The sequence below is a fragment of the Triticum dicoccoides genome, chromosome 7B (genome assembly GCF_002162155.2).
Source record: "Triticum dicoccoides isolate Atlit2015 ecotype Zavitan chromosome 7B, WEW_v2.0, whole genome shotgun sequence".
Lineage (NCBI taxonomy): Eukaryota > Viridiplantae > Streptophyta > Magnoliopsida > Poales > Poaceae > Triticum > Triticum dicoccoides.
In genome coordinates, this window is record NC_041393.1 from 593,740,299 (window position 1) to 593,752,396 (window position 12,098).

Genomic DNA, 12,098 nt, shown 5'->3' on the forward strand with positions numbered 1-12,098 from the left:
ATGAAAAACAAAGAAAAGCCCTGAGGCCATCCAAAAGTGATCTCCCTTGTAGCAGTATCTCTACAAGCGTACCATCAACCCTATGACATGGGAGACCAGACAACAAAATCACGCCACTCATGGACAAAGCCTTTAAGAAGGGAGCATCGCACGTGCATCGATGTTGATAAGTCCATCCAAAGGTCGAACTTAGGATTTTCATCCCCGAAGACGAGTTTCGGAGAACACCTTCTAAAGGGCACGCCACGTTTATTTCCTGGTCTAGCTGGTGGGCGAGATCATAGGCTTTCACCAAGAGTGCGCGCATACTTACTGTCGAAACCATCACCGCTAGCAACCTATCTATCGGCTGCCGACTTCTCTCTAGTCGGATCCGGACTATATATGCAACTTTAGCTTTAGAAATATGCAACCAAAAAACTATACATTAATTCAATGCCTAATATTCTTTTTATGCAGCTCGACATGACTATGTGCAACTTGGTTGAAATAGAAAAAGACAAATCCCAAATTCTGGGTTGACTTAGGGAATAGTAAATATGTTTTATTTGAATCAATAAAGCTTGCTCAATACCCCGTCAAAAAAACAAGCTTGCTCAATACATGAGGGACAATACACATGCTATACAAAGTTGTACAATCTATCGTACACAGTACACGATACAACATGCACATGTCAGAACGTGAGACCTGATCCCTTGAACTTCTCAGCGACAAGCTGGTCCATTCTAGCTGCCATGTCCTTGCTCATGTGGTTCACCCAATCCCCAACCTCCCCTTTCCTAAACAGCGAAGAGGGATTAAAAACGAGCTTAGCTCCTGCGTGCTCAACTTCAACACGATCTGCCCGATTGGCGTCGACATTGCTAAGTGATGTGAAGCCGCACAAATCAGCTACTTGGTCCACGACTCCGCCGCTTTCCTCCTCTCGGGTGAACGGGACGCCGAGGAAGCTTGCTAGCTTCCTAATAACATTGGGTGTGTCTGACACCATCTCCTCGTACCTCAGAAACATCACCTCTCGTGGTCTGGCCAAACTTTCTTTCCAGTACTCGAGATAGCGATCCCAGAAAGGACCGTAAGGCGAGCAACCCTCAGAAAACATTGCGAATGCTTCATCCGTACCTAGGGATATACCTTGGTGCAACTTCTTCTCAAAGTGCCACCTTGAGAGAAATGCGTCTTTGGGCTCTCGGCAAACGCACACGATCCGGCAGCCAAGGGTGGAAACTGCGGGTGGGAGCAGGGGGAGCGGCAGGTGGGTGGAGAGCAGCCGCGGAGAGGGCAGCGTCTCGGCTCTGTCGAGGTCTCCCGGCCGTAGCGCGATGAAAGGCACAAGTTGATGGGGACGTACCGTGAGCAGTGGGTGGTCGGTGAAGGTGTAACGGGATCTGTTTAGGATGGTAAACACCAGGGCTTTCAGCCAGGTGGTGCCGCATTTCGGATGCGCGGCGAGGATGATGTCGTCGGGGCGGAGCTTGAGCATGTCCTGGACAGCCATGACATCCTTAAGGGAATGTGGTCTGATCCAGCAGTTGTTGTAGAAGACCAGTGGCGTCGACCATCCTTCTTTGGTTGGAAGTGTTGCTATAAGACTTTCGGTGTGGGTTTTGGATGATACGGCTTCACGTGGGCGACTCTCCATGTCCTCGGAATGAAGGTGTGCCATGGCTGACATTGAGTTGTGCTTCTTCCTCCCTGTTTATATATGTTAATGGGTGTTTCAGAGTGTCATATAACAGTGACCGGCCAACTACTCGCATTGTCTTTTGCAATAATGTAAATGTAAAAAAGAGAAGGAAAAGTAGCCACGAGAATAGCGAGATGTGTTTTATAAGTTTCTCCCCAACATTTACTACATAGTTTTTTTACCACATGTGTCACATGGTCCCAACATTTACTACCAACCATGTGATCCGCAGGTATTAGCTATACGATGATTAGATTACCATGGCAAAGCTAAGCTAGGAGAAAATTTCAAGCGTGACATGGATATGATCCGCATTGGCTTAGCCTTTCTCTAGAACGTCCATCACGAGAAAAAGCTTGCCTGCAGCGCACATTGCATGCAGTCGGCTCTCGCGGACACGCTTCTTACCAGATCATCTTTTTTTAGAAACACTGTACCAGTTTTATCGAGAACTAACATCGTGCCAGATTGTTTGTTTCTTTTTGTTATTTTATTATTATTATTATAGGAGAAACAGCGTACAGGTGAGATTTGTTTCTTGAGCGGACGGTAACAGATTATTATCAAGAAATAAGAGATGAAGCCTCCTACATGCCTCCTTAGAGATCAGCGAATTCCGGTTGTCGGATCGATTTCCTTGATGCGTTTCTGGGCGTCGGATCAAGATCTGGATGAACCTGGGCCGTCGGATCTGAGGTAAACACTGCTGGAATGAATAGTAATGGCAGCAGAATGTAAATACCATGCCCCCACCAGGGTATTTTGGTCATTTCACATAGTGGCCTATAAAAGCCAGCAGCTCCCGTGGCAAGCCCTAGCCGCCTCTCTCTCCCGCACTCGCGCAGCCCCTCGCCTCTTCCTCCCCCTCCTGCCCACTCGCTCGATCCTCGGTCGCCGCCTCGGTCGCCGGCTGATTCCGGCCGCTCCGGTGAGCTCCGGCTCCGCCCAACACACGCACGACTGCTCCTCGACGAGCTCTACCACCTTCACCGCGCCGATCTACTTTTCGTCGCCTCCTGTGGTCGCCCCTTCGATTTCCCCCGCTAGGGTTTCAGTGGTGGAGGTGGACCTCGCCTCCGGCGGCCGCCTGCTCGTTGCGCCGGTCATCTCCGCCCCCGTCAAGGTCGCCCCTCGGAGCTGCTCGTGATCCATCGGGGGAGGCGAGGAGCACCGGCAGATCGAGTCCCCGGCGTTTTCCTCTACGAGCTGGGGCTGGTGTGCAGTTCTCCTCGCCGGTCTCACTTCTCCCCATCCTCCTCTACGGTGCTCGACAGAGGCAGCACGGCCGCCCCTCTTCTCCCTCGCTGTTAGCTGCCCCTGAGCACCACGCTGCTCACCGGACCGATTTGTGACACCCCCACCGACCTGAGATCCGTCTCTGCAGGTATGAGCTCCCCCACCCTCCCCTCCCACCCCCGCTCCTCCTCCCCCTACTCGCCTCCTTTGCTTTCCGCGGTTTTGGCCCGTGTAACCTAGGATTTCCGATCTGAACTGTTGTTACCGCGTGCATGACGATGGTAATTTGTGGTGATGCAGGAGGACAACATTATTGGTTATGTTTGCAATTACTGCTACTGCTACTATTTTTGGTTTTGAGTTATGCCTATATCTCAGTTGTTCTCTTTATTATTTTGGTTTCAGGTTCCTCTCACAAGATCTCAGGTGTCTCTTTCCTCTCTCCAATTTGCTAATGGTGGTCATGTGTATGTTTTTGTAGATCAGATGTAGTAGGTTCCAATAGCATATTATGGTCTGTTTTCCTTTTTAGGCAAAAGTAGCAGTGTTTGGTTTCATATCTGACTAGATTGCTTTGAAATATAATTGGTTGTTAAACTCAATTCATTTGGAACTGAGTGAGTAGATGAAGTGATTTAGCTTAGCCTCCTCCAGCTAATTTAGGTGTTGGCCATCCATTATTAGATTGTACGAATCGAATAGAAGTAATCTTTGTGAAATCTTAGCTTTGCCCGGTTCATTCGGCGCCCTCGGATGCAAGGATTTTTTTCAGATTCGTGATGGAACTACACTGTTTCCTCTGAAATTGACTTTCAAAAGCAGAGCTCTGTATTACGGGTGTTGCCTGATGCCCCAATGCAGATTTTTGGCTGTGCCCTTAGTTAGTCAATTATTTTAAGGAAATTGTGAGGGGAATGTGTGCGCACTCATAGACATCCCAAACTCTTGTCTTGTTGGTACCATGTTGTCTAGGGGGGCATTGGATCTAGCTACATTTTTTTAATAAAGTATGTCTTTGTTGTTGAGGTGGGGTTCAGTCCTCACAGGTGGGTCATACGATAATTAGATGGCTTCATATTTTTTTGGATGAATAGATGGATCTTGTGGGAGATGACGGCATCAACTGTCTTGCGGTTTTGCTACATAGATCAGGTGACAGCCAGGGCTAGAATAGATTCAATTATCTTGGAGATGTTTCTGTCATATGATAGTTAGGAGATGCTTTGCCGCTTCAGTTGTGCCCCTTTTGATTGGTATTTTTGGATGAATAAATGGATATTCTGAGGGATGAACGCTAAAATATATTCAGTTGTATTAGAGTTGTAGTGTATGAATCTGGTGAGAGATAAGGGCTGAAATACATTCGGTCGTCTTGGAGTTTCAGGTTTTTTGTGCATTTGGTTCTGGTTGTTTTGATCTGACTAAGTGACACCTGGGTTTCATTGATTTCTTGGGATTGTTCATTATCTTGATCCATGCCTGGTACTGAATCTGAATGTTTTCATCTCCAGTACCATGGCACGGCATTGGCGGCGGCATCTTGGTGAGGAAGAGGACGACGGTAGCTTAGGGAGGAAGATGACACTGGCAACCTGCAGTGTAAGAGGCTGCCGATGCCGCTGTTGGTGAAGAAGATGCTAGGTTGCGTCATTTTTGTGGGAGTATTGTGGTGAATTACATATTTAGATTATGGTATGGTCATGGAAACCTAGAAAAGGAAACTGGCTTGGTGCTCTAGAGCCAGGTGTGTGCCCAGACAGCTGAAAAGCTAATAGAACCACTATAAATCGAGGGACAACAATCTTCATTGCCTAATTCCCTTTGTATTTAAATCATAATTATATCTATCATCCCCTAACCATCGGCTCATGGGGACATGACATGATCTAGGAGATGTTCATCATGTCGAGCCTCCTAACCATCGGCTCCAGCCATCGATAGATAGAGTTCCTCGATGGTTCATGTGGCCTTAACCGCCGTTGGGCTCCCTGCGCCCACGCCTCAATTCTTCTACCTCTTCTCAGGTATATTTTGTGTCTCCTTTTCCTTATTTATTTCTCTTCCATGGTACTATCGATGTCTGCTGATATGTGTGTCCATATTTTCACTGATGTCATGTTAGCAGTATATGATGTAGCTTTCCTGTTAAAATGGCATTGCATGTCATGTTTGCTTTAAGGAAATCTTCCTATTTTTATTTTTCTACAATGTAGGGCATAGTTTATACATGTTTCCTTTCTTAACTCGACCTGTTCCTGAAACTTTTATATTGATATGGTCTTGGTGGTCTCTGGTTTTGGTAATTAATTTGAAGGTCCATTTATCAAAAAATAATAATAATTTGAAGGTCTACCTTTCTGGTTTTCATTACTTATATGTGTGTATAGTCATGTATATGTTAATTTGATAGCGGAGTTAACTTTACAGAACATATAAGTTACCACTGTTTTGTTAGTTCATTGATGGTCAAATATACTATTTTTATATCATCTTATAAGTGCCACAAAAATTATGCAGTTGATTGTAGCATGTTGTCGTTGGATTAAAAATATATATTTTAGATTGTGGTCTTTATATGCTCATTGTATGCATTTACAATGGATTTTGGTGGTTTAATATGCCCAATGTTGTTACATAACATGTAGATACCACTGTTCTATTTTCATGGTCAAACATACATCACCTCTTCGCCTCCTTGGCATCTTCGGTGCCTGTGGCGTTTGTGCTCATCGGTGGGACGGTGCAAGGCGCAACTCCGATGCAGCGGCATGGATGTGCGGTGTAGGAAGCGGTTCCTCGCTGGCTGGACATCGTTCGGGTGCAACCCTGGCGCCCACTGAGTACTGCCTCGGCTATAGTCTCCCTCAGTGAGCCCCGTCTTTCTTCTGCTCTGCTTCGGCTACTATATGGGGCATGGCCAGAGCTATGATGATCAGTTATGGCTGATATAGGCATGCTCTCAAGCAGTCGAGGCACTTGTGGGTATTAATTTGGATCCCCCTTGTTTCTTTGAGCCATTTTGATCATGTTCTTATTTTAGTGGCTCTGTCCTTGGATGGTCATTTCTGATGAGTGATAACCAGGGCAGTTTCACCCTCGTAAGAACATATTGATCTGGTGATCTAGAAACAAGAACCGCAGAAGCTTCCGTGCATTGTCAGCAATTTGGTACATTCGGCCATGCATTCCGGTTCCTTGATGCGATTCTGGTCGTTGGATCGAGCGCGTGGAAGGCCTCGGCCGTCGGATCGAACCCGTGCTCCTGTGCCAATTAATAGTTACTCCCACTGTGAAATATCTCGTGCCGCCGCCTGTAATTCACATGCCCCACCAGTTGGAAGCCATTCTTGCTAGGGTGATGATGATTCACCATGGTTGAAATAAGTGTGCCTTTGAGCAGTCGAGGCACCTGTGGGCATCAAGTTGGATCCTCCCTCTTGTCTCTAGAATCCTTTTCGATCCTGTGATACTTATTGCTCTGTCCATGGATGGTCATTCTTGTTGAGTGATAACCAGGGCAGCTCCACTGTATAAACAGATTGATCTGGTGATAAGAGATGACGGGGGTAGGTTATATGATCGAGGAAGGACGAATCTGAGCCCGCTATGCAATTAACCCTGAGCCCTTTTTATTTGTATTCAAACGTGTAGCCTATTTATGCTCCAGTGTTTATAGCCGTCTTATGTAAAGATTTCTTCTCTCTCGTACCCTTATTGCATATAAGTTTTTTTGATCTTTTATTGTTTGTTGTTGGTCCTTGATTTAGTCTGCTTAAGAGTAAGTTGCACTTTGTTATACTAGAAAGACCCGCTCCCAGCAAGTAATCGGCTCAAGGCACCTGCGTGTATCAAGTTGGATCCTCCCTCTTGTCTCTAAATCCTTTTTGACCATGTGATATTTGTTTTTTCCTTGGATGATCATTCTTGTTGAGTGATAACCAGGGCAGCTCCACTGTATAGACAATTTTTTTACTGCTGTGATTAAGTGCTCGGTTTATCCGAGTCATTGAGCGGACATTTCCTTTTGTTGTCTTTAGTTTGTTCGGAAGATTTCCCCAGTTCTGTTTGTCACCACTGCAGCCTTTGGATCATGCACCAGACTAAATGTAGGTAAACTGAGAATTGCTAAAAGGCAGCCTATGACATTGTTACAATGCCTATGCTAAAATAAAATGTATGTTGCTCTCACACCTCAGCTATGATGCTCTAGCATCATTGATTTTAGTAGCCGCAACTCACTAGCTAGCTCTTCTTAGTTAATTTGAGTCAGGGGATGGAAACTTGACCTTCAATGCTAAATGTGGATAACATATACTAGGATACAGAGGTTGGAAACTTCAATTTTAATACTAATGAGATTCCTTGTAAATCCTCACTTTGGTTTTAAATTTTGCAATTCTCTACACATCTTTGATTAAGGAAACAATGTTCCAAGTGAATAGATTTTTAGTAGATTCATTTTGTGTTATTTTTTTGCAGCACCGGGAATGTCTTTTACATGGCAGAAAGAGTTGTGGTGGGCAAAGAGGTCATAATTAACAAATAATCAAATTAATTACTTATATACCTAGAGGTTGTTTTTTTAATCAACTTAGTCTTTGCATGTGCGGTGGTTTCAACATGTGCTTTGTCGAAAATCCTTGGTTCATGGCAAATTCAATCAATACTGTGAGTTTATAATCTAGCAGATGTGGAGCCGATGGATTTTTTTCTCGGAGAATGTATGTTTGTCTGAATTAGTGTTCGCGTCGCCTATGTCATGTAGAAAGCTTGCAAACTTGCATTGATACATCGTTTCCAAATTAGTGTTCGCGTCGCCCATGTCATGTAGAAAGCTTGCAAACTTGCATTGATACAAATATGCAGATCATATCATATGCCATGCCTTTGACCTTGCGTTATTCAAATTTAGTGCAAACATACTGTCGAATTGCTGCTCTAATATTTTGTGCATTTGAATTTGATATGCACTTTATCTTCAAGGTTTTCCCATTATGGTTCTGTTTGGTCACAGATAAGTGTCAATTTCTTTAGTATGTACAACTGAAACATGATCTTCCCACATTTGTTCATCCATGTCTACATGTGCATTGTGATGTGTGCAGTTAAAAAATGTCCATGCTGATGCCTGATGAGTTCCGGTCATTTATTTGCAATACTGAATAAATATCTCAATGCTTTTCTCTAAGAAATAGATACACTTTTATACTGGCCTCGGCCCATTTAATGATCAACAATATTATCAACTACTCTGTCAATAACTGGTAAATAATCTCTCTTTTACTGGTCAAAGAAAGTTATATAATTGTCTGTAGATTAGCTAGATAGGAGTCTATTGGATCGGCAGCTAGCAAGTTACAAAACAAATTCTCTTTTTGTGCTCAGATGTTGAATAGTCACCGAGTTGATATGTTTTGGGCTCTATTCAAAACATGTATTCTTCTGTAATTTTTTTGGCCCATAATAATCAGACTCGATTCCGAATAGCAAGTGCGCCTGATCACTGTTCGTCCACCCGGTTTTTGCTTGTTTTACCTTAGCCTTCATAGTCCCTCAAGGAAATTATCACTGAACTCCGACAATGGCATCCTCTCACTTTCGTGAACGACGCTTGATTTTCTCTTAGTAATAGTTCTTTACTGAATTTTGTTGGTACATAAATGGTTCTTTACTGAAGATACTTGTATGTGTCTATGTGTATGGAGAATGGTGATGAAACCCGCACCCACCTCCATGCCCCATCGTCGTGCTGCTGCAGGTTCACCTCTCTCTCTCTCTCTCTCTCTCTCTCTCTCATGGTCTTGCCTCTCCTTGCAGGTCGACTCCATCGTGCAGCCACAGACGTGATCTCCGACCATCCCTCCTCAGAGCTTGCAGTCCAGGTCGATGGCAAATTCGAGTTCTAGGAGGCCTTTTTGTGCTGCAGCTGCAGGTTTGTGTTCTTGGGGAAAAATCTTTGTTTGTTTCTTATATTGGTGATGCGGGTGAGATGATTTCTGCCTGATTTGTGCCTTTTCATCTTGATCTGTTTAGCATTGGAGCCCTTGAAGCATTTGAATGGAGCACATATAGGCATGCTCCGGTTCATCTTAGGTAAGTGTGAATCTGCAGAGCATGGCGGAGAAGAGCCAAGCCGTGGTGAGTCGATTACAGCTTGCGGCTATGCCCATGATGCAGTGGCTGGTACGCTCCCATGGTGGCAACGCAAATGCACTTGATCAATTCTCTGGAGCAACGCTAGCGATGAGTTATGGACCATGACGCCGCCTCCCAGTCTTGCCCTCTGCTACGTCCACTAGTACACATGAAGGTGGGTACTGCTATGTACTAAAACTGGGACTGCAAGTTTCAGTTCTCAAATATTGTGTCATCACTGCTTGCAAGTTCCAGTTTATGATTGTCAAATTGTTTTATGTCTGCAGTGTTTCAAGCGACAGCAGAGCGAGTACCGGGAGAGGAGATGAACCTGGGCAAGCAAAATTGAGAACTATGGCAGCGGCGAGTACTCCAATGGGCAAGCAAAATTGAGAACTGTGACAGCACCTGTACACCAACTCGCCTCCACCTGGGCGGGGGCGAGGAAGAGCCCAGCACCAGCAGGCGAGGAGATCCTGAGCTTAGGAGAGAAGGAGATCATGGGCGTGGGAGAGGACTAGATACTGGGCGTGGACATCTTGGTTCTGGAGATTTATTTTTCTCTTGAACCTACAAAATCAATCGTCTCTTGAGTAGATGTGTGCTAAACTTGCCTTCTATTAACACAACATGTGTTTGATCTTTATTCTCTTGGACAAGTCATTTGGACCGGCACCCTCGCGCCAGGGCGCGATCCCGATCTAGTTATTATTATTGAGGAAGGAGCGGAGCGTATCACATGAGATGAACAACCGAATATCCTATCTGCAGCTCAGTGCAGCAAATAGGACCGAAACACGAGGGACGACTGAGTGGGCCGGCCCATGTCCTACGTGTGAGGCCACCCTTTTTTTTTGTTTCTTCTTCTTGCTATTCGTTATTTCTGTTCATTTTATTATTATTTTTCTTCGTGGTTTTCTGTTTATTTTTAATTTTCGTATATTCAATTTATTAATATTATATGAATTTCTAAATATTGTTCTGATTTCAGGAAGCCAATCTGTTTTTTCAAAATGTATTCATTTCCGAAAGAATTTTTCACATTTTCAAAAAAATATGGAACTGCGAATTTATTTCACAATTTCCAATAAATGTTTGGAATTTTAAAAAATGTTCCCTTAAAAATATTTGAAAATTTATTCTTGCTTTTCAAAAAGTGTTCGTACTTTGGAAACTTTTCGGCGATTTCTCAAAACATTTAGTCTTCAAATTTTGTTTGTGTTTCCGAAAAATATTTGGAATTCCAAAATTGTTCATATTTTTGGAAAAAATGATTGCCATTTTCAAAATGGTTCACAATGTTTCAAATCTTGATGCTCCAGTGTATCTTAAACATTTTGCGCTCCCATTTATCACCAACAGCCATCAATCCTAGTTGTTTGAAGTGGTTTTTCAGGAGCACGAGGTTGCTACGTTTTTTTAGGCAACGAGGTTGCTAGGTCGATTCCTTGCAAACGCAACACGTTTTTTTTGCTAAAAAAAACTAATCGCTCGCGCCCTAGTGGGTCGGCTCAGTCGCGTGAACTACTGTGTGTGTGCGCTCCTATATGACGCATATTTTGCCTCATATATGAGGTCCCAAGAACAACAACATATGCTGGCTCGTTGGCTCTCGTCTGCATATATAGCAATTCTGGCCCAACCATGGCCCAAGCAAGAAGGGTAAGAAAAATGGACTTATCCTATGGAACTTTATTTTGAGACAATGGACATCTGGAATGTGAAGGAAATATGCACTAGAAGCAATAATAAATTTTGTTATTTTATATTTCCTTATTTCATGATAAATGTTTATTATTCATGCTAGAATTGTATTAACCGAAAACTTGATACATGTGTGGATACATAAACAAAATACCGAGTCCCTAGTAAGCCTCTACTAGACTAGCTCCTTGATCAAAGATGGTTAAGTTTCCTAACCATAGACATGTGTTGTCATTTGATAAACGGGATCACATCATTATGAGAATGATGTGATGGACAAGACCCACTCATTAGCTTAGCATTATGATCGTTCAGTTTTATTGCTATTGCTTTCTTCATGTTAAATACATATTTCTTCGACTATGAGATTATGCAATTCCCGGATACCGGAGAAATGTCGTGTGTGCTATCAAACGTCACAACGTAACTGGGTGATTATAAAGATACTCTACAGGTATCTCCGAAGGTGTTTGTTGGGTTGGCATAGATCAAGATTAGGATTTGTCACTCCGAGTATCGGAGAGGTATCTCTGGGCCCTCTTGGTAATGCACATCATAAGAAGCCTTGCAAGGAAAGTGACTAATGAGTTAGTTGCAGGATGATGCATTATGGAATGAGTAAATAGACTTGTCGGTAACAAGATTGAACTAGGTATGAAGACACCGACAATCGAATCTCGGGCAAGCAACATACCGATGACAAAGGGAATAACGTATGTTGACATAACGGTCCGACCGATAAAGATCTTCGCAAAATATGTGGGATCCAGTATGAGCATCTAGCTTCCGCACTTTGTTATTGACCGGAGTGGTGTCTCGGTCATGTCTACATAGTTCTCGAACCCGTATGGTCCGCACGCTTAACGTCCGATGACGATTTTGTATTATATGGGTTATGTGATTTGGTGACCGAATGTTGTTCGAAGTCCCGGATGAGATCACGGACATGACGAGGAGTCTCTAAATGGTCGAGAGGTAAAGATTGATATATAGGATGATAGTATTCAGACACCGGAAGTGTTTCGGGGTGTATCGGGTACATATTGGAGTACCGAGGGGGTTATCGGAACCCCCCGGGGGAATAATGGGCATATGGGCCATAGGAGGGGAGCACACCAGCCCACAAGGGGTGCCCCCCTTATTGTAGGAGGCCGAATAGGAGAAGGAGGTGGGGGTTTAGCCCCCCTTTTCTTCCTCCTTCCCTCTTCCGTCTTTTCCCCCTTCCGGTAAAAGGAAAGGGGGGGGGGGGCAATTGGACTAGGGAGCCCAAGTAGGATTCATCCTACTTGGGCACCCCAAGGCTGCCTCTCTCGCCCTCCCACCTATATATACA

General features: G+C 44.1%; 1 protein-coding gene and 1 long non-coding RNA gene across 2 annotated transcripts; one reads left to right on the forward strand and one right to left on the reverse strand.

Moving 5' to 3' along the window:
- Nucleotides 1–593: 593 nt before the first annotated feature.
- Nucleotides 594–1,658, reverse strand: LOC119337820 (cytosolic sulfotransferase 17-like). The gene has a single exon (XM_037610038.1). The coding sequence runs from the start codon at nt 1,643–1,645 to the stop codon at nt 677–679; it is 969 nt and encodes a 322-aa protein (XP_037465935.1). The 5' UTR covers nt 1,646–1,658; the 3' UTR covers nt 594–676.
- Nucleotides 1,659–8,068: 6,410 nt separating this feature from the next.
- Nucleotides 8,069–9,768, forward strand: LOC119337824. Its single transcript, XR_005163615.1, has 3 exons — nt 8,069–8,684; nt 8,744–9,236; nt 9,349–9,768. It is a non-coding gene; the product is annotated as an uncharacterized LOC119337824 (long non-coding RNA).
- Nucleotides 9,769–12,098: the final 2,330 nt, after the last annotated feature.

What these genes read in the sequence shown, in the direction of transcription:
- LOC119337820 (XM_037610038.1), bottom strand. Translation starts at nt 1,645, where the DNA reads ATGGAGAGTCGCCCACGTGAAGCCGTATCATCCAAAACCCACACCGAA.